Source organism: Cydia pomonella, chromosome 12 (genome assembly GCF_033807575.1).
Source record: "Cydia pomonella isolate Wapato2018A chromosome 12, ilCydPomo1, whole genome shotgun sequence".
Taxonomy (NCBI): Eukaryota; Metazoa; Arthropoda; class Insecta; order Lepidoptera; family Tortricidae; genus Cydia; species Cydia pomonella.
This window is the reverse complement of record NC_084714.1, coordinates 6,646,691-6,666,751: the sequence shown is the minus strand read 5'-3', so window position 1 is coordinate 6,666,751 and position 20,061 is coordinate 6,646,691. Positions and strand designations below refer to the sequence as shown.

General features: G+C 38.5%; 1 protein-coding gene across 4 annotated transcripts in view; it reads left to right on the top strand.

Annotated features, from left to right (window-relative positions):
• LOC133523368 (cyclin-dependent kinase 14) overlaps positions 1-20,061 on the top strand; it is a 136,692-nt gene that overhangs the window by 94,749 nt on the left and 21,882 nt on the right. For all 4 annotated transcript variants that reach the window (XM_061858892.1, XM_061858890.1, XM_061858893.1 and 1 more), the window contains exons 4-5: positions 10,847-11,046; positions 18,212-18,303. In XM_061858892.1, the coding sequence (XP_061714876.1) occupies positions 10,847-11,046; positions 18,212-18,303 (292 nt within the window). The remainder of the gene's footprint in view (positions 1-10,846; positions 11,047-18,211; positions 18,304-20,061) is intronic.

Here is a 20,061-nt window from a genome sequence, read left to right as displayed (position 1 = left end):
TATACTGATAATTAAAGCAATTAGTGCAAAACTATTCCCTAACCATTCCAAAATATCAAAAATGCACATCGTTAATATTCAAGTTTTCACTTCTGCCGGCACTCCCGGAGTGCAACCCGTTGTTTGTTTTAATACTATGTCGGTGGAAAACACGCATATGGATCGCCTGATGGTAAGCAGTCTCCGTAGCCTATGACGGTGGTGACTCCAGAGGTGATACACGCGCGTTGCCGACCCTAACACTCCGCACCCACGTTGAGTTCTGTCTGACAACCTTACTCACCGGCAGGAACACAACACTATGAGCAGGTTATTCTGAATAGGTAGCCAATTTGTATTTTTTCCCCAGTAAATGGACTTTTACAAAATTCCTTACTTATCCTAGTTAGTGGCTCTGTGCACTGTAGACCTCGCGAGCATAGCTTAAAACTGAATAAATGTATGGCACCGCCAGTTTGAAAATTTTCCAAATACTGAATCGGCAAAAAATCTATTTAATTATTGAATCTGCTCACAAAATTCCACTAAAAACGGTTAAGAATTGCGACCTGTACAGGAGAATATTTTACGGACATACGATAGCATTTTTGCCCAAGCTGAAACGCAGACCTTCGCTAACGCTCGGCAATTACACCTACTGTACACTTAGCATTAAGTTGTATGTGTTTTGTACTTGGTTGCAAATAAATAAATTGAAATTGCATTATGAATTCCAAAGTATCTTTATGTCTGTCTGTCTTCTTCATTTTGATGAAATTTAGTGTGGCATTCATTTGAGTCCCGGGAAAAGTCAAAAGTGTTAATACCTGAAATCCTCTTTCAAGGGGGTGAAGAGGGGATAGGATTTTACTTATTCTACGCAGACGAACGAAGACGCGGGCAGAAGCCAGTAACATAATATCTCAAACCATGTTGACTTTAAAATAAAGGGCGAGTCCACACAGTTAATAGTTTAACAACTCATCATGGAAATTAAAATAAACAATGCCATGCAGGCCAATTCGAGTTTTAGTTATTCTGTTTCCGACATGATACTGGATGCGTTGCCAACGTGCCAATCGTTAACGCTTCGTAGCGAACGAAACGCAACTGTCACTGTCGCCCTAATATGAAAGGGCCTCGGAGCGTTAACCATTGACACGTTGGCTAAGCACCCTGATCTGTCAGTGTCAAAAGACTGACTGACAGTTCATATCGGAAACATCGAATAACAAAACTCGAATTGACCTATTACTCAACTGTTAATGGAACTTTTGAACTCTATTTATATACTGACAAAGGTAAATTTCGCGACACTAGTTCCCTTGGGATTAATCGGGCAACGAGCCTGCTTAGTATGTAAACAAGTTATTGTTTTACTGCCAAGGGGATTCTTATAAAATGCCATGAATGAATAAACAAGCAATTTGTGGTTGTGTTTGTTTTGCTCGGACTCGGACACGCCTGTTTGGTTTTTTGAGGAGAGAAATATCTAAATGATGACATATTGTTCTCATTCGCCCTTCCATTTCACTCGCGCTAATACATGTACGGTTAAGTCCGAGCGAAAAAAAAGCGAACGCGCGAGTGATAACTAAATGACATCATTTAGATATAGTTTTGATATCAATTTTACGTTCGAATTGTTTACAGGGTGTCGCGGTCATGCTACCGATTGGACCACTACGTATGTTCAGCAAAATGTAATAATATGGATTCTTAGAAATCATCGAAATTATCAAATCGATAAATTCGATAGTTCTTAGTCTTCTATTTAAATTGGCTTTCATTGCTCCGTACAGTCCGTACTTAAGCGTACAAAAAAAATGTCAGTTGAATTTGAAATCAATTGTAAAGGGAATATATAATAGGTTGAATTTCTTTTCTTTTCGTAACAAAGAAATACAACTCTGTTCGAATTGAAAATAGTTTATTAACCTCCGACGCAAAAAGAGGGTTGTTATATATATATATGACGCCAATGTCTGTCTTTCTGTCTGTCTGTTTGTGTGTCTGTCTGTATATCCGTGGCATCGTAGCTCTCCAACAAATGGGCCGATTTCGGTGCTGTTTTTTTACGTGAAAGCGAGTTTCCTTGAGGTGGTTCCTATATTTTAAAGAAATGGATCCAGCTGTTTGAAGAGTATTCAGCGCTTTTTCAAAATGATGGCGTAGGGGGTTAATTTTTATTTAGTAGTTAATACGTAATGGTTTATTACATTGATTAGTAGTACGGATAGGCCTTACGAATTTAGCGATATTGAGTAAATATAAGCTTTCTGTTTTTAGGTACATGATATGGAATGAATATGAATCTGTTATTATTCCAATATTGGAAGTACATATATTTATTATTCCCAATACCTGTTGGAATTTACCGTATTCAAACATAATTCTGGCGTGTTTGATCAGTGAAATGGGGAAAATATATTACCTGAATTTATGATCTGGGAAATATTTTATATTTTGCTATTTGTTGTAATGTTTTATTATCAACTGGAATACCTGGCGTGTGTAGTGAAATTCCTTGCAACGAAATCGAATATCTTGACCAAACGGACGCAATCATAATAATGGAGTAAATGTATTGGCAATTCCATCCTGTCTAGACATTTAGGTGCCATGTGAAACCTTACTTTGCCCTTCGCTGTATCAGTTTGTACAACTATTTGTATTTTTCTATGGTTTCACGTTGTTGCACATACAATGCATCATCTTTAAGATCAATGTGGGATACATATTTAAGTTGGAAAGACCATCATAGGGCAAGAGGTCTCGTATTTGTACGTCCTTCGCTCATACATAGTCAGAAAGGAACAGCTTCACTCTTTCTGCTCTACCGAGAGTTAGAAGCTACGGCGACGACCCGTCCACGATCCGATACCGTACCGATCCGAACCGTAGACGATCTTATACTTCCCGCAGTGATCTTATAACCGCTCCAATATGTGCCCCGGTATCTTCATTGGATTGCATTTCTTTTCATCGTATTAGCCAATCCTCAGCTACTTGGAGTCTGATTCCGCTTAGTGTTTTTTTCTTCTACATCGTTCCGGATTTTTGTCATCCTCTTTATAAACCCATCATTGGCCATGAAATAAGCATGTATTTCTGCTTCCCCTTTCGCCGACACCACCTGCTTGACTTTGGAATGTCAAACGGTCTCGGCAGTCGCTACAATAAAGTCAAAATAACCAACTACTAATTCAATATAAATAACCAGGGCATGCATCTCCACCCAATTTAACCTGTTCATCATTAACAAATGTCTCACTGAGCACGCACAATTTCAGAGCTTTGTGTGTTAAAATTTAGGCTAATTGCCATTTGTTCGGGTCTCACAACGAAATATGCCTGTCCATTTTAATTAGTGACATACTGCGGAACTCCGTAATGACGCAGTGTTTTCAGGGGTAATAAACATTTTTATTCGGTTATGAAAGACACGGGCCTGCAAGTCAGTATGACGGATATTTACGTGCATTCAAACCGCCAAAAGCCTATCGTAAAATACCCCACCCCTGACATGAAAGTAATGGCGATAGTAAAGCGATCGTACATTTCGATAACATGTGGAGAATGACATACGTTTTTATGTCCGCCAGGAGATTAAATTGGGTCAATTGATACCAATTTTTACAAGCTTTTTATTTAAGTTGCCCTGTTAGTATATATGTACTCGTATGTATATTTGTGGGTCAAATCTTGGAAGCTAAATTTGACCCACTTCCCGATTTCCGATTGAGCTAAAAATTTGCATACATATGTAAGTCGGGTGACAATGCAATATTATGGTACCATCGAGCTGATCTGATGATGGAGATAGGAGGTGATCATAGGAACTCTGTGATAAAACAACGCAACCTACTTGTGTTTGGGGTCTTAAGAATTGTCTCGATGAGTATTAGTTGCCTGTGGGAAGAAAATGACAGTCAGCAATAAAAGCTTGTATAAAAATTAAATTTTTGCCAAAAACTTATTTTATTAAACTTCTATTTAGATTTGAATGGTTATTACTGATATAATAGACAAGGTACAGATAGATGAACGTATCGAAATGAATTGAGCCATTCAAGTTCGTCATGCAGCTCATTTTCATGTTGCCCGAGAATTTTATTGTTCATTTTGCAAATAGGTATAGGTATATGTTTATTTCTCTGGCATATTTTCACCTTAAAATGCTTGACGAATTACAGTAGTACCATCATAGGTGTCGTAACTTTCGTCTCAGTTATGGAACATAACTTAATAGATAAATAATAAAAGAATAAAGATGATTTTTGTAATTAATTGTAGGATTTTAAGTACATTGCTATATTTCAGGAGGCGTATTCTGATTGTATTTATTTTTTTTTATTTTTTTAAACTTTATTGCACACATAAAGAAAAATGTACAAATGGCGAACTTAATGCCAAAAGGCATTCTCTACCAGTCAACCATTGGGTCAAACAGAGACATTTGTGTATGTTGGTGCAGGAAAAAAAAATAACAATTAATAAGGAAAAAATTAAACGTGAAGTCAAATAATATTAAAAATATATAAATAGTTAAATACTACTACTTATATAATGTATAAAAGATAGACTAATACATATAATTATGTACATATACATGATGGTGAACCTTATTTAAGTTCTTCTGACAGATTTGTAATAACAGGTAATGAATTTTATCGGGATTAGTTATGTATATTAACTGTCAGTGTCTCAAGTAACGATTCTGATTGAAGACCCATGTTCATATAAACGTTTACATGAATAAACATTTTTCTCAAATAGGTATAAAAAAATGAAGGAAGATTTTTCGCTGAAATGTTTCCACTTGAAGCGAGTGCATATTACCCGTACGAACGAAGAGACGGGTAATAAGTGAAGTCCTTATTATGCCATCCCGTCGCTCCCTCAACCGTCACGAGGCGCTCAGTCAAGCGAATAATCCGATTTCTATACTAAATTCTAACCTACCTTTAATCTTTAAACATAAAATAAACTTTATGGTTTATAACATTATTATACATAAAAGGTATGTAAAATGATAATGGATTAAGTAGTGTTATTTTTTTACTAGGGAATTTGTAAATTCTTGAGGTTCATAACAAAAGCAAGGTTTCTTGCTGGCCGCTTTACCTCTATGACATTGACGTGTTCTATTCTTACTATTTTTCATTGATTGACATGTGTACTGATTTTCTTGCATATTATAAATAATGTATTTATTTACGTGGTGATTTATTATTTCTATGTAACCTAAACGCCAGATACCTTGCGCTGGTCTGCCGTAACCCTGACAATGGTTATGGGCCCAGAAACCGGTAAAGATACACTATTTACGGAAGTTTGGAGAGAAGGTTCATTTTCTGAATAAAAACCCAAATAAAGACAAATTTGATGCCCGCGGGATACCTGGAGTATTCACAGGATATAGATTCAGGTAAGGATTCGCCACCTGTGGCAGAAACTGTTGAGAAAGAACAGGAACTCAGCCGAGAAACAGGAGTATCGGATGTAGTGCGCAAAGTTGTATTGAAAAGAGGCCCTGGTAGGCCAAAATTATTGCACACCGGCCAACCAGGACGACCAAAAAAGGTTTACAATTATATTGAAGTAGAAGAATGTAATAAGGAATTTGAGGAGGAGAACACCACTGAAGAATACAAGGACTGTATGGCTGATGCTGAGGACGTAGCAGAAGAATACAGAGACTGCATGGTAGACGAAGAAGACGAAATTGATGAATACATGGACTGTATTGAGTTTGCAGGTGTAGCCGTGGGAATATCTTTGGAAAATGCCCTGCGCAGTGAAGAACGACTAGAATGGGAGGGCGCAATACTATCTGAAATAAGAAGCCTAGTGCAAAAAGGAACCTGGACTATCGTCAAAAGGCCGCCAAATACCAATATCGTTGGCTGTAGGTATATACTGACTACTAAAGTTAATGTAGATAAGACTAGTAAGAAGAAAGCCAGGCTAGTGGCTCAAGGATTTAGTCAACGGTTTGGAGTGGATTACGATAAAACTTTTGCACCCGTTGCCAGACTAGAAACAGTACGATTAATGATGGCCCTTGCTGCAGAGATGGACTTAGATGTTCATCAACTGGACATAAACACTGCTTATTTGAACGGCTACCTCGAAGAGGAAATTTATATGCGTATTCCTCGCTTGCTAAAAGAGTGTTTGCTAAAACTGGTGTATGGCAATAATGAAGATTCTATGATAGTAAGGAACGCGAAAGAAATGCTTCAGAGTTTGGAAACAGGTGGCGATACATGTCTATTAAAGAAATCTTTATACGGATTGAAACAGGCAGGCCGGCAATGGAATATACGATTTGACAAGAAATTAAAAGACATGGGGTTAGTGCAAAGCCTCAATGAACCGTGTCTTTATGTGAGGAAGCACGAAGGCGAACATTTATTTGTACTAGTCTTTGTGGACGACGTACTTATTGCATCAAAATGTGAAGACCGGATAATACGATTTAAAAATGAGTTGAGAAATGAGTTTGACCTCAAAGACTATGGGCAGGTTAAATACTTTTTGGGAATTGACATAAGGAGAGATGATAATGGCATTATGTTGTCACAAGAAGGCTACATCAAGACTGTGTTGGATAAATTCAATTTATCTAATTGCAATGCTTGCAGAACTCCGAGCGAGTTGTCTATTAGTATGCCTAGCAAGATAATTGAGGGCGAAATTAAAGAAAAATGGCCCTACCGCGAGCTAATAGGGTCACTTATGTATTTATCGGTAGCAACTAGGCCCGATATTACGAATACTGTGATTAAGCTCGCTCAGTTCGTAAGTAATCCCGATTCGAGCCACTGGAAGGCTGCTAAAAAAGTTTTACGATACCTTAAAGGTACGGCAAACTATGGCCTTATTTATAAGAAGACCGGTAAGTCAATCCACGCATACTGTGATGCAGATTGGGGAAACTGTCCAATAGATAGGAAATCTTATTCCGGGTACTCCTTCATTTTAGGAGGAGCTAGTATTTCATGGTCTTCTAAAAAGCAGAGGACAGTAGCGACTTCAAGTTGTGAGGCTGAATATGTAAGTCTCGCGGAGGCTTTAAAAGAAGGTTTGTACCTCCAAAGTTTGCTGACTGAGCTAGGTCTATCAAGGTATGCTGATATCTCTCTAAATACCGATAGTCGATCTGCCATGTTTCTTGCCCAAGATCCCGTGTTTCATGGTAGAAGCAAGCATATAGATATAAAGTACCATTTTATACGGGGGACTTTAAAAGATAACAAAAATATAGTGTTGGGACATGTACCCACGGAATCAATGCTGGCAGATGTGTTGACAAAACCACTACCCAGTATAAAACATAACAAATGTATGATTGGTCTAGGTCTCAACCCCATTTAACGCATATTGTACATTTGGTTAGAATTATCATTTTATTTTTTATTTTTTTCTTGCTACCTGTCACTATTATTGTTTGGCATATTTTAGACAATAAACTTTGCTTTTGAGGAGGTGTCTTGAGGTTCATAACAAAAGCAAGGTTTCTTGCTGGCCGCTTTACCTCTATGACATTGACGTGTTCTATTCTTACTATTTTTCATTGATTGACATGTGTACTGATTTTCTTGCATATTATAAATAATGTATTTATTTACGTGGTGATTTATTATTTCTATGTAACCTAAACGCCAGATACCTTGCGCTGGTCTGCCGTAACCCTGACATAAATTATTACTGTTATTATTTAATTTGACGATTATAAAAGCGCCCTTAGTGACTATTTGCGGAAACGTGATCTTAACATTCAGAATATCTAAATAACAATACTACCAATTTGATAAAAAAAATTTTTTAACTGATAGCTAATTGATGGGTTTAATTACGTTACTTGCAAGCATTTTAATCAGTAAATATGTGTCTTTATTATGAGGTATTGTACTTACAGAATAACGTTTAGAACCTCTATTCATAAGTATGGCTACCACAAGCTTGTCACTGACCTGTGCTGACATATTCGTTGTCATCTGCATTACTTGCGTCAGTGTCATGTCAGTGACTAGCTCGTGGTAAGGCTATGTACTTATATATATTGCATATGAGTGTTTTCTGTAATTTGGCACGTTCAGTCATAACGAAGGGTCCTCAGGTCCCTCAGGTCATCCCACCCCAGTCACCTACATGCCCACTCTACTATAAAAATAATCAACTCGCACGCGAGCCTCACGTTCCATCACTCATCCGTTATTGCCTATGTAATCGTTATGGCCACTATTAACTTCCCTACGTATTTGATAGGTTATTATTAATTTCGCAAGTTTCTAGGAGACGAGTCTCGGGCAAGTCGGGCAGAAGTAACTAGATCTGTTCAATTTCACCAATAGTTCTATTGGTTATTAATGCTGACTAAACTTTATCTCCTTGCGAAGATATTAATGGAATTTAAACAGTCGTGAGTCGCACTAACATTAAGCTAATCATATGCTTTAACTCACGTATATTTAGTTGCTCGCACTCAACATGTGACGCGAGTGTTAAAAATTATGTCAGTTTAAAACCGTATAATTAGCTTAAGATATTAATTATTGAGAACTACTAGAACTTAAGTATTTATTAGCGATAGGTCTCCTTAAACATACCAAGATTTTTAAAAGTAGTTTTACTTATTTTACGAACGTTTTTCTCAAATATGAGAAGTCAAAATATTTAAAAATATAGACTCGATTTTTATTAAACCCTGTCACGTAATATTCGTACAATCAATCCCTTGGTAATTGGAGGATTCCGTAGCCTTAATTGGATTTAAGCCTATAATTCTCATATTGATGGAGTCGATCACGTATGTACACACCGACCCGACTGGATTTTCTTTTGCGAACACAAATATATCCGCGAAAGGGCAACTATAAACATGGGAATTGCCTACGTGATTTCCATAAATTTCTCTTTGATCACAGGGAAATCATATTCTCGTCGGGGCTTAATGAAGTATATTCAGCTAACTCGGAAGTGATACGTTTATGATAGAAAAAAATCTATTTGAGTCCTGGCTATGGCTGATTCAACATACCAATTCTACCGTACCGACTAGACTAAAAGACATTTGGCTGTAGATTTTTTAGTGGCATTTTAGACTCATGCAGCAGAATTTTACCTTTACATTTTGCAGTTAAAGTTTAAAGTTTTTGTTCATGAATGATCCATAATTAATAATACTCGTAGAGGAACTATTGTCTGCCACGTCCAATATTCCTTCGAAATCAATGATGGCATATACTGTATACTGAGTTACGATCATACATATACAATCAGCTATTTCATCAAACGGATCAAGTGAAGTGACTTAAAAGGCAACCTAATGCTTAAATTACATCCCTAAAAGGTTATTTCTGAATCGATTATAGCGCCGCTATGCTATCAGCCAGTGATTTATTCACTCGGTGTTTACTCCGTCGCATCGATATCTCGTCTTTGTGACGCTAACGCGTTTCCAGGGCAATCTCATCACTTACAAATCAATTGCTTCAGGCAAACCAGTGTAAAAGCGTCCTAGATCTCTACTTAAAATTATGCTGGTTCGCTAAGACGATATGAGTTTGGGAAGTGTTTGGAACCAAGAGAGACCCTTGACGCGAATATCGAAACGTGAAAAATAGCTTCCAAGCAACGTCGCGGTTCAATCGACGCGTTTTTACCCTGAATTAATTTGCTTGCTAAGTGCTCGGGAGAAATTGTGTCAGGAGCTCCAGTCCGTCATTGCCGAGCCTCCCAATGTTTGTGTTTTAGAGTGCTTTGATAATTTATTGGCGAAATATGAGGGGAAAAAGTATGCCAATGTGAATTCAGATTCGTTGAATGAGCTTTTATTTATGTTGTCATCATCAGGCGTCTCTCGGAACGAACAAATGTCTTTTCGAACTTTTATTGCTTTCAGAATTCCGAGAATGTTTCAACGTTGCGTACAAAGCTGCGATAAAATGCTTAGAAGGAGGATTTTATCCGTTCAATAACGATTTATTGTGTTTACTTTGAATCGTAACTTGTTAGTACGCTGGCATGACATCACAGAGTAAGTGCCACTTGTTGCAGCTGTCTTCGGTTCCAAATGGTGTAGGTAGTTCCGTTCGATGCTGTGTAATGTTTGAATGCTTTTAACACGAAATAGCGTCGTTGCATTTTATGTCATACTATTTTTTAGATCAGCTTGTTTCTCTTAGTTTCTTGAGATAATATTTTAGAAACGTCTCCTAAATTAAAAAAAAAACTAATATTAGAGACTAGACTAGACTAGACTACTAATAGCTTCATTTCATTTACTGACGTTTTATTCCCCGACCCAAAATAGGTATCTCCATTAGCCGGGTCCACACAGAACGAGCATACGCGCGAGGCAATTTCCTCACGCACAATACGGCCTGTGTAGTCAGCCGAGGCGGCGCACTCGGGCGAGGAAAACGCGCGCGCTGCCTCGGCCGAGGCACGTCTACACTAGCCGTATTGTGCGCGAGGAAGTTGCCTCGCGCGTATGCTCGCTCTGTGTGGACCAGGCTATTGACATATATCTAAGGACGGGCCTTACGGGCAATAAGAATGGGGCCAGCACGGCGGTGTCACGCACACGAAGTCGAGCCAATCGTGCAGTCTTAACGCCACAACGCGATTGGTTGATGACTTCGCATCGCGCGCGCGATTGGTCGCAGCTAATTGCGTTAGACTGCACGATTGGCTCGAATTCGTGAGTGATACCACTGAATTAGGCATTCTTAGTGCCTGTACGGCCCGTCCTTAGATATATGTCAATGGGCATCTCTCTTTCTGTTTTTATTTCAGACAACATTGAAGACTATTTTGATAAAAATAAATTGAAGTTCTTTTTTCTTGTCAACAGAATGGAGTAGCGGTGCCAACGGGGAGTACCGGGTACGGAGACAACTATCAGTCTCGTCGGACTCCAAACTACTAGACGAGGGGGCGCGGGAGGACGCACGGGTAGTCATGAGGCCGAAACGGCCTCCTAGACCCAAGTCCGAGGCGTTCCTCGCGCACGACCACTCCAATCGACGTACGAAGCGGTTTAGTGCCTTTGGGGTTAGTACAATCTATTACTACCGTTATTACTGTTACGTTAAACAAAGCAAAACTTTATACTAGCTTGATACCTAAATGGGCTGGGGGAGGACGCGCGTGTAGTCATGAGGCCGAAATGGCCCCCTAGACCCAAGTCCAAAGCGTTCCTTAAGCACGATCACTCCAACCGACGTACGAAGCGGTTTAGTACCTTTGTGGTTAGTGTATGTTGTATAACTAACGTTTTTCACTTTAAAAATGCTTAAATGAAGAAGCGCGAATAAGGGAGTTTTCAGACAATAGATAGATAGATAGATAGAATACTCTTTATTGGCACACCTCAGTAAAAATATACAAGAAAAATAAACCATTGATTAAATTTAGAGGCAGACAACAGGCGGTCTTATCGCTAAAAAGCGATCTCTTCCAGACAACCTTTGGGTAGCGGAAATAGAGAAGTTAATCGAAAAAGTAGGTGTTGCTAAACCGTTATGAAGCCTAGATTCACACACACAATTACAGTGAATAAACATACACATATAAGGAATATAAATAGACATACATAAACATACATATAAATATATATAAAATTAACCGAAACATAGCTAAATATGACAGCAGCATGTCAGCCACAGAGTAAAAATAACTATGTACTATATAAACACTAAGGGAGAGATAAATAATGTTCTTTGAGTGATTTTTTAAACACAGCAAGAGATTGAGCGCATCTAATGCCAACGGGTAAGGAGTTCCAGAGTCGGACAGCTTGAAAAGTAAATGAAGTGGTGTAAAATTTATACCCAATAGTATACCCAATTAGCGTGAGTAGTCAAGAAAAGTTAATCGCTGTCAGTTTTGTGACGACAGTTAAGCATAAAATCTTTATGGGAATCAACTTTTAGTCTCTTTTAACATTGCAATATCGCTTATAATTAATGAAATGAACACCAAAACCATGATCTTTGATGACATTGAAATTTAATGCTTCTTCTTCAATTATCGACACAAAACTGACATGGATGTACTTTTCTTAACAATTCACGCTAATTCGATACACTATTTTCTGAAATCTCCCATAATCATCATGAGGCCGAAGCGGTAATTTCTGAAGGATTTTTTGCGAACGAAATATTTTATCAAGACCTTGCACTAACTTTCAAATCTTGTTTTGATGGTTCGCTGTTTCACAGAAACCGCTCATTCGGAGTTTATTTATTTATTGCACGAAAGGAAACCTAAGGTTTCATTTAGGTACTTTAAAACAAACCGGGATTCATCGAATCTTGGCGATAACTTCGAGGTTATTTTGCGTAATCGTTTATTGAAAATTAAAGCAAAGCCATCCAGTTAAATAGTTAAATAAATGAGCGTTTCGACCAGAGATGTGCGTGAACGCATTGCGACTGTTGCGAGGGACGTGTTTTTATATGAACCAATAGAATCACTTCATTTGTTATCCTCGCTCATCAGCGTGCAGTGATTCTATTCTTATAAACACGTCCCTCGCAACGGATCCTCCCTCACACATCTCTGGTCAAAACGCAGCCTTAGGTGGGGATTTCACGGACACGTGTATCGATCAACAGAAACTATATAAAGCGTTCTCTAAGAAAATAACAGGAAAACTTATATTTATCGTGCTAATAAAGTTTTATCCGGTGAAATATATCGCGCGCACTCTTAGCCAGTTACCCGTGAGTGCGGTCGTTTGTAATGAAAGTCCCGTATTACACAGAATAGTGATAGATGGAGCTTTGGTCTCCCCTGTATTAGAGACGAGTAAATTGCAAAGACTATATAAGGCTGCCACAGCTCCCCAGGTCCATGCTGACAGTGAGAGACCCATTTTTTGTCTATTTATAAATATTTGTATACGTAGGTATCACAGAGCCTGAAAGACTACTGATCCACTTACCATCGGGCCATGTTTCACCACGCTGTCAATTGTCGCCTGACATTGACAATTCACCGTGCATTGCTAATTCTACAAGTAAACGTTGACGCTATGACCCGTTATTACTTACCGACCCAGAAAATGTATATGAAATGATTAATGTGCCGGTTCTGTTAATCAATACACGTGTCCGTGAAATCGCCACCTATTATTATTATTATTAATCGTGTGACAAGAACCTTCTTTCTTCTTCTTTCTAATACCTTAAGCGACTCGAATCATGCCATACGATTAATCGCCACCTAAGGCTGTCGACCAGGTGTCAATTGTCAACCTGGTGAAATAGGCACTAGGCGTATGCACGTACAAAAGTACGCATGGCGCTACCTAAATCAAGAACGATGAACAAGGAACTTTTTATTAACATAGACAGTCTTTATAATTGGCTTGTGTCTGCCTATACAAATAGGCCGAGTAAGGAGCATGGTGACGTTGATCGATCACGAAATTCGGTCCAATTTGCACTAAATGCGGATTGTCGCTACAATCTTGAATAATCCCCGCGTAAACGATAGCATATGGTAAACTAGTGTGGGTGTGAGCTGCCTTGAAGGAATTGTGGTTTTCGTACAGTACAGATGGATGGATACGTGCAGTCGTACATATAGTATAGTACCTACGTCAATTTATTTCATAAAGTCATGAGTTCAGGACTCATTGTGACAGCTGCGTTTCATTCATAAATTTTAGTGTGTAAAATGACAGTCATTTTAGAAACTGACCTAAACTGGACCGTTAGTATTACCAGCGCAAGCTCAGTATGGATATTGTAGATTTTTTTTTTGTAGGTACGGGAAAAAACCAGATATTACAATTGGTAGGTATAATATGAACTACCTACATCTACCTCCTACATCATGTTTACTTTTGAAAAGAAACATAAATGTCGAGATACCGTTCCGCCATATTACAAACAAGCTAAAACACTTACAAGAAGCTATTACCATACCAACATATAGAGACTGTACTCTTTACTCTCAAAGTGCATCCACATACCCATTAGGCAATTCAAATATTTAGACAGTCGCTACCAAGAAAGCGAAACAGTGTTGGAAACCGTTTCCGTAATCCAAACCGAGAAACAAACAGGCAATATGACTTAACTGTCTTATAAAACTCGGAGACACGAAACAGATTTTAGGCAAAATCTTCCTTCAATTATCATATTATGCCATTAGTCTGTGGTTTCAGTGATTATAAACTTCATGAGAAAACTGGACTAAATTTAAAAAGTTGTTCTGCAAGTAGGCCTCAAGGGCTCTTCTACAAGTTAATACTTACAACATTTACGTGAAAAATCCATACTAACTGCCCGCAACTTCGTTTGCGTGGTATGATGATGAAGTTTGATAAAAACTATCCTATGTCCTTCCACGAGCCTCAAACTATCGCCATACCAAATTTCATCTATTTGTGTTCAGCGGTTGAAGCGTGAAGAAGTAACAGACAGACAGACAGACAGAGTTCCTTTCGCATTTATAATATTAAAAGTTGGACGATACTGGAAGGCATTGGCATGACAGTCAATTTTGTAAAAACTAGTGTCTATTCCAATTATTGCGATGATGTTGCCAAGCACGCTACTGCCTCCCTAACTGAGCTGTGACCAAATTCCGGAGACACGCTAACGCTAAGAAGGTTTAAGAAACAAACCATTCCCATTTGACTTAAGAAATTTTGGGACATGACATTTTTTGTTTATCATCGCTCGGCTTTACTTAAGCTGTTTTCGTTTGTCTTCGCTATTTTTTACCATATTTTTGGTGCTTACCCATTACTTAACGCTTGTCATCAAAAATACTACTGTTTTAAGATGTTTTATACCAACGCTTGCTGTTTAGGGGGTCAAGAGGCGGAAATGAATGAAATGACATATTTCCTAAAAGGTTGCTGTTTTCATTTTTATTATATTTAAGCTTCCTCGCGAAAAAAGTGGCCATCTTAAAATACGTATCCATTATTATCCAGTATTCCACAAAAAAAGTTTTCTGTCAGTTCCCTAGTCTATCTCCCGGAAAAGATGCTGTCGCGGTGCTCCTGTACTAAGCCTACTTGTACTTTAATGTAGTCCAATTAAAACAGCCGTAGGATGTTTTAGCTTTCTATCACCGCACCGCTCGCCGTCGGCAGGATGTTCATCCTCACACCCTAGAACCTAAATGGTCGCGTATTTTGCGGTTTAAGAGGAATGTCGTCTCGCAGACGCTTCGGTTGTGGAATGAGCTCCCTGCCGAGGTGTTCCCGAGGGGCTACAGTATGGGGTCTTCAAAAAGGAGTATACGGGTTTTTAAGTGTCGGCAACGCGCATGTAATATCTCTGGTATTGCAGGTGTCCATAGGCTACAGTGATCAAATCATAATTGCCAGTTGTAGAATAACGCAAACTAATACTTAAATCTATTTAACAACTAAGTACTTATATGAACAGAAATAATACAAAAACAATGCAGTTTTGTTTCTTTCAATCTACTCTTAAGCCAGTAAGTGGTTTTGCTAATCGGACTTTCGAAACTTCCCTTCTAGGCAAAGAGTTTTACAACCACTACACTTTTAAACCTTAGGAAGGTTCACAAATACTTAATGGTGAGATTGGACCATTAGGCTCTTAAGTAATACAAAGTGGCCCATGTAATAGACAAAGGTCCAATCCACGTACCACTTAATATGTGTTAAGTGGCTAGCCCTCCCTACTTAGGATTACTTGTGTGGTTCACCCTTAATTCTCATTAAATAAAGAATGGTTCCATTAGGTACTGTAAAGAAAGGATGGCTTTATATTGTTCACTGGAAAAATGCTATATATAAATGAAGACCGGGTAACTCAAGAGGATATGCATTTTTAGGGTTCCGCACACAAAGGGTAAAACAGAACCCTATTACTAAGACTCCGCTGTCCGTTCGTCCGTCTGTCACCAGGCCGTATCTCATGAACCGTTGAAATTTTCACAGATGATGTATTTCTGTTGCCGCTATAACAACGAAAAATACTAAAAAGTACGGAACCCGCGGAGGGCCGAGTCCGACTCGCACTTCTTTTAACTACCCTAACTTACAATTAGTCTAAGGCCTGAGTTCGTGCGAGTTCGCTCGAAAGCGTGGCGGCAGTCTCAGAAGTGATTTGAGTAGCGTGCACTAAGGCCGCTCCTATACGCTTGCTTTTGTTTATCATGCACGCCGCACGCCCCGCCCCGCTGCACGGCCAACTCGAGCGTCCACTTAGTGTCCCAGTGCGGGGTAAAAGGCTTCTTCGAGACTCTTCGGGCTTTTTCTAAGGTAGAATGCATCCAAGTCGTCCCGCCATCTCCTTTTCGGTCTGCCTGCACCCCGGCCTGCACTATCTGTGGTGTTCCATGTTACCCACTCATTAACCAGTTTAGCCATCATTTCCGGGTATAGTTTTGGGGTAGGCTTCCAGGCTACAGTAATATGATAGTAAAAATTGCCTACATTCGAAGTGTAGATTTACTGGCACATAGCATACTGAATATTCACACAGTGTATTCAAGTCGGTGACCACTGATACTGATCAATTGATACATCAAAGTTTTTGCACACAAATGTCACGAAACGAATTGAAAAGAACGACCCGGGTGACTGTCCTATCATGACTAAATATAGATTGATTCATAAAAGTTCGGAACTGTCAATTCTTATATAAAATCCGCGTCAGCTTTCACGAATGAGCCTATACATCCATTATTGTTGGATCGGCCTTGACCTTGATATAACATTAAAAGTAATGAGAATTGTAGGCTCCGACAATACCGTCTGCTAGCGGGGCCTGAATTTTATCTATGGAATTTCATTTCTCCATATGTTTGTTGTCGAAGTTCTCTTATCATACAAAATTATTATCATATGTAAGCGTTATTTTTGTTATTCGATTGTCATAACTACAGACGTGCAATTTGCGGAATGTTTCAAAATAGTTGGGATAGTTTTCGGAATACTCAGGAATTACTATTATTTTAGAAACGGATTTTTTTTGCACAAACTTCATACTTATCAAATTTTCAGGATGGACCTTTTCAAAATTTATGAACAATGATGGCTTTAAAAATAGTTGAAAAAATTATCGTTGAATGAAATAAACCTATCTATGCACAATAACAGTATCCATCACTTAGTGTAAATAACATTTGTCTGGCATACCATTGTGATAACTCATATCAGTTAATTAAATTAAAAATGTGGCGTCACTAGCTGACGTCTTCGGGGCGTCGTAAATTATCGGCTTTCCAGACTTCGCTGATAAATGGTTATTTTTGTTTTCGTCGGCAGGGTGACTCCGTGCGGGATATCTGTACCCCTAGTGTAATTTTAGTCGATAGCGAAACGTGACGTACGCGTTTGCGTTAAGTCTCATTTTGTATGGGTTTTTGAACAGCGCGCCAAGCGGGACGTTTTGGAAAGTCAAAAATCTCATACAAAATGACACTTAACGCAAACGCGTACGTCACGTTTCGCTGTCGAAAATATTTACACTAGGGGTACTGGAAGCCAATTTGAACTTACAAATTGTGACAATTTGATCTCATTTTGTTATCATACTCCCGTGCATCTCACTTGTAATTAAATATAGATACGCTCCAAGTAAATAAGATATCAATATATTAAAAGTAAGAACTATTTTCAGGGTTCCGTAGTCCAGTCGGACCCTTAGGGGATAGTGGGGGAATTGTGAACGGCGGGTAATTGGAAACAGTGTAATATATAGTACTTCTAATTGCACAAAAAAATCTTGAGTATATTTAACACAAACATAAAGAGCCTGTGCAAAATGTAAATGGTGCCAATTCCAGTCAACTTACATTTCTTGTGTTTGACTTTCCTCATTTCCTCATAGTCGAAGTGAAAAGTAGAGTGTTTAATGCGGGTAAAAGTAACCATCTCACCCTCGAACTATTAGCGCTCTCACTTTGTTAGAACGTCAAAATATCTCGGGTGATATGGTTCACTTTCCACCCTTGGTTAACAATCTACTATTAAGACCTATTACTTTTAAACACGCGTAAACAAAAAAAATGTCGGTACAATTTTTTTAAACGTCCAGAAGCGTAGGCATTTTACACAAAATACACGAACGATTTACTTAATACGTTTACATTGTTTTATTATATAATGTCAATGAATCAAATGATAATATCAAAAAACAGCTTGGCAACCAGCAGATGCCTCATAAATTGCAGGCTTTTTAGGCTCCAGTGATAAACGGGTATTTTTTGCCGGCAGGGTGACTCTCCGTTCGGCAAATCCGAAGCCTACATAAAGCTGGAGCAGCTCGGGGAGGGATCCTACGCCACGGTTTATAAAGGGTATAGCAAGTAAGTAATCACATTTTCTTTACTTTTAATATAATGATGTACAAAACAAAATGCATACAAAGGCGAATTGGCCTCAGCAAAAAAAGAAATGCACATGCACAACTTATGGTCTAATAACCCAACTCTTTGGTCTAAGATTTAAATTAAGATTTCAAACCCAATCTGTATTCAAGCCATATATACCTAAGATATAACATGCATTGGTAGGTAAATTGCACATAACCCATACTTAAGGCAATGACTTCTTTTAAAGCTGGGTACGATTTCTTTTTCTTGATCGTAAAAGGTTTTTCTTTGCAGAAATGTTTTATGTAACATTTCCCTCCCCCTTTTCTTCCACTCTGCCATAAAACTAATCCATCTACAACAAATAATCTTGGTCGAATCAAACAACACATAAGTGCAGAAATCCCTCATCCATGTTTTATCCGATCTTTCCCTATTTATTAAATGCCCGCTAGGAAGCACTCTACACGACAAATGAACGGCAATAAGTTAAAGCATTGTACGAGTATCTCATCTGCTAAGTCGGAAACGCCTATTTTGTATTACTTACGTCTTTCACTTTACCCTGTATCTGGCGTAGGTTTTTATATTTATCGTGAGTATATTCTAAGGGAAATGTTAAAATATGTGCCATGTGTATGTGAGTAAAGTTTGTTTCTATCCTTCTGATGACGGGGTTTCAAAATATGCCAGCTTAGATTTAACTTTGCCAAGTTGACAACAAGTCAGTTTGATTGGGGCCTATGTACTACGGGTAGGACGCTGGTCGTCAAGAGGCTATGCTAAAATCCTCTTCCATCCTCTTCCAGTAAAGCTATCACAACAGCAAAACGTACACATAGTTTAAAAAAATATTCCATTCGAAAAATAGTGTGTACTTTGTATACGAAAAACAAAACTCAATCCAACAAAAGGTATAAAACCCGGCGCGGCGAGAGCGGTCGGAGGCTCGCACGCAATCGGACCAGGCTGCGAACTTTTTGCAAACCCGGTGGACTCCGCAAGCCCTTGGTCCTTTCAGGTCGTTTCCCTGGGGCTATAAAATGGTTCACAGATTGTGTGATGCTGTAGAAGTTTCACGGGTTATCTTTTGAAATAAAAAGCGAATCAATGTATCTTACTGATACATCAATGAATCTATCGACTGAAGTTGGACTCCTATATCTAAGTATGTTTGTCCAGGATAGGCAGGAAGTGATATTCAGGTTTAAATCTTGATAACTTTTTTACAATTTTGTTTTATGTTTTCTATGATATTTTAACATAACTAGTAGAGACAAAATATTTAACTTCTGACGGTTAAACGTGATTTTTGATAAATGATCGATTTTTATTAGGTACTCTGAGTAAATTCTTGTTCTTGAGTAAAAACTAGCATAAGCCAGTTCTTGGGAATAGGCTGCTAAATTCAATTCAATTCAATTCAATTCAATATTTTAATTCGAATAATACAATCCATATTAGTGTTAGTACATAGCACAGTAAAACTTATAAATCTATGTTAGTGACACCTATAACAACAAACAAAAATAAAAATAATAATAAACATTAATTAAAAGCGGCGCGGTGCGGCGAGCGGCGGCGCGTGCAGCCGTACCCAGCGCGCGAACAAAGGCGAGTCCCAGCGCTGCGCCAGCACGCTTAGAATACTGTTTGGGCTACTGCGAAGACGGTTTAGTAATGACGCACACCGCTTTCTAACTATTGCGTCAAAACTATCAGTGTGCGCCTCAGCAAACATAGTTGACGCAC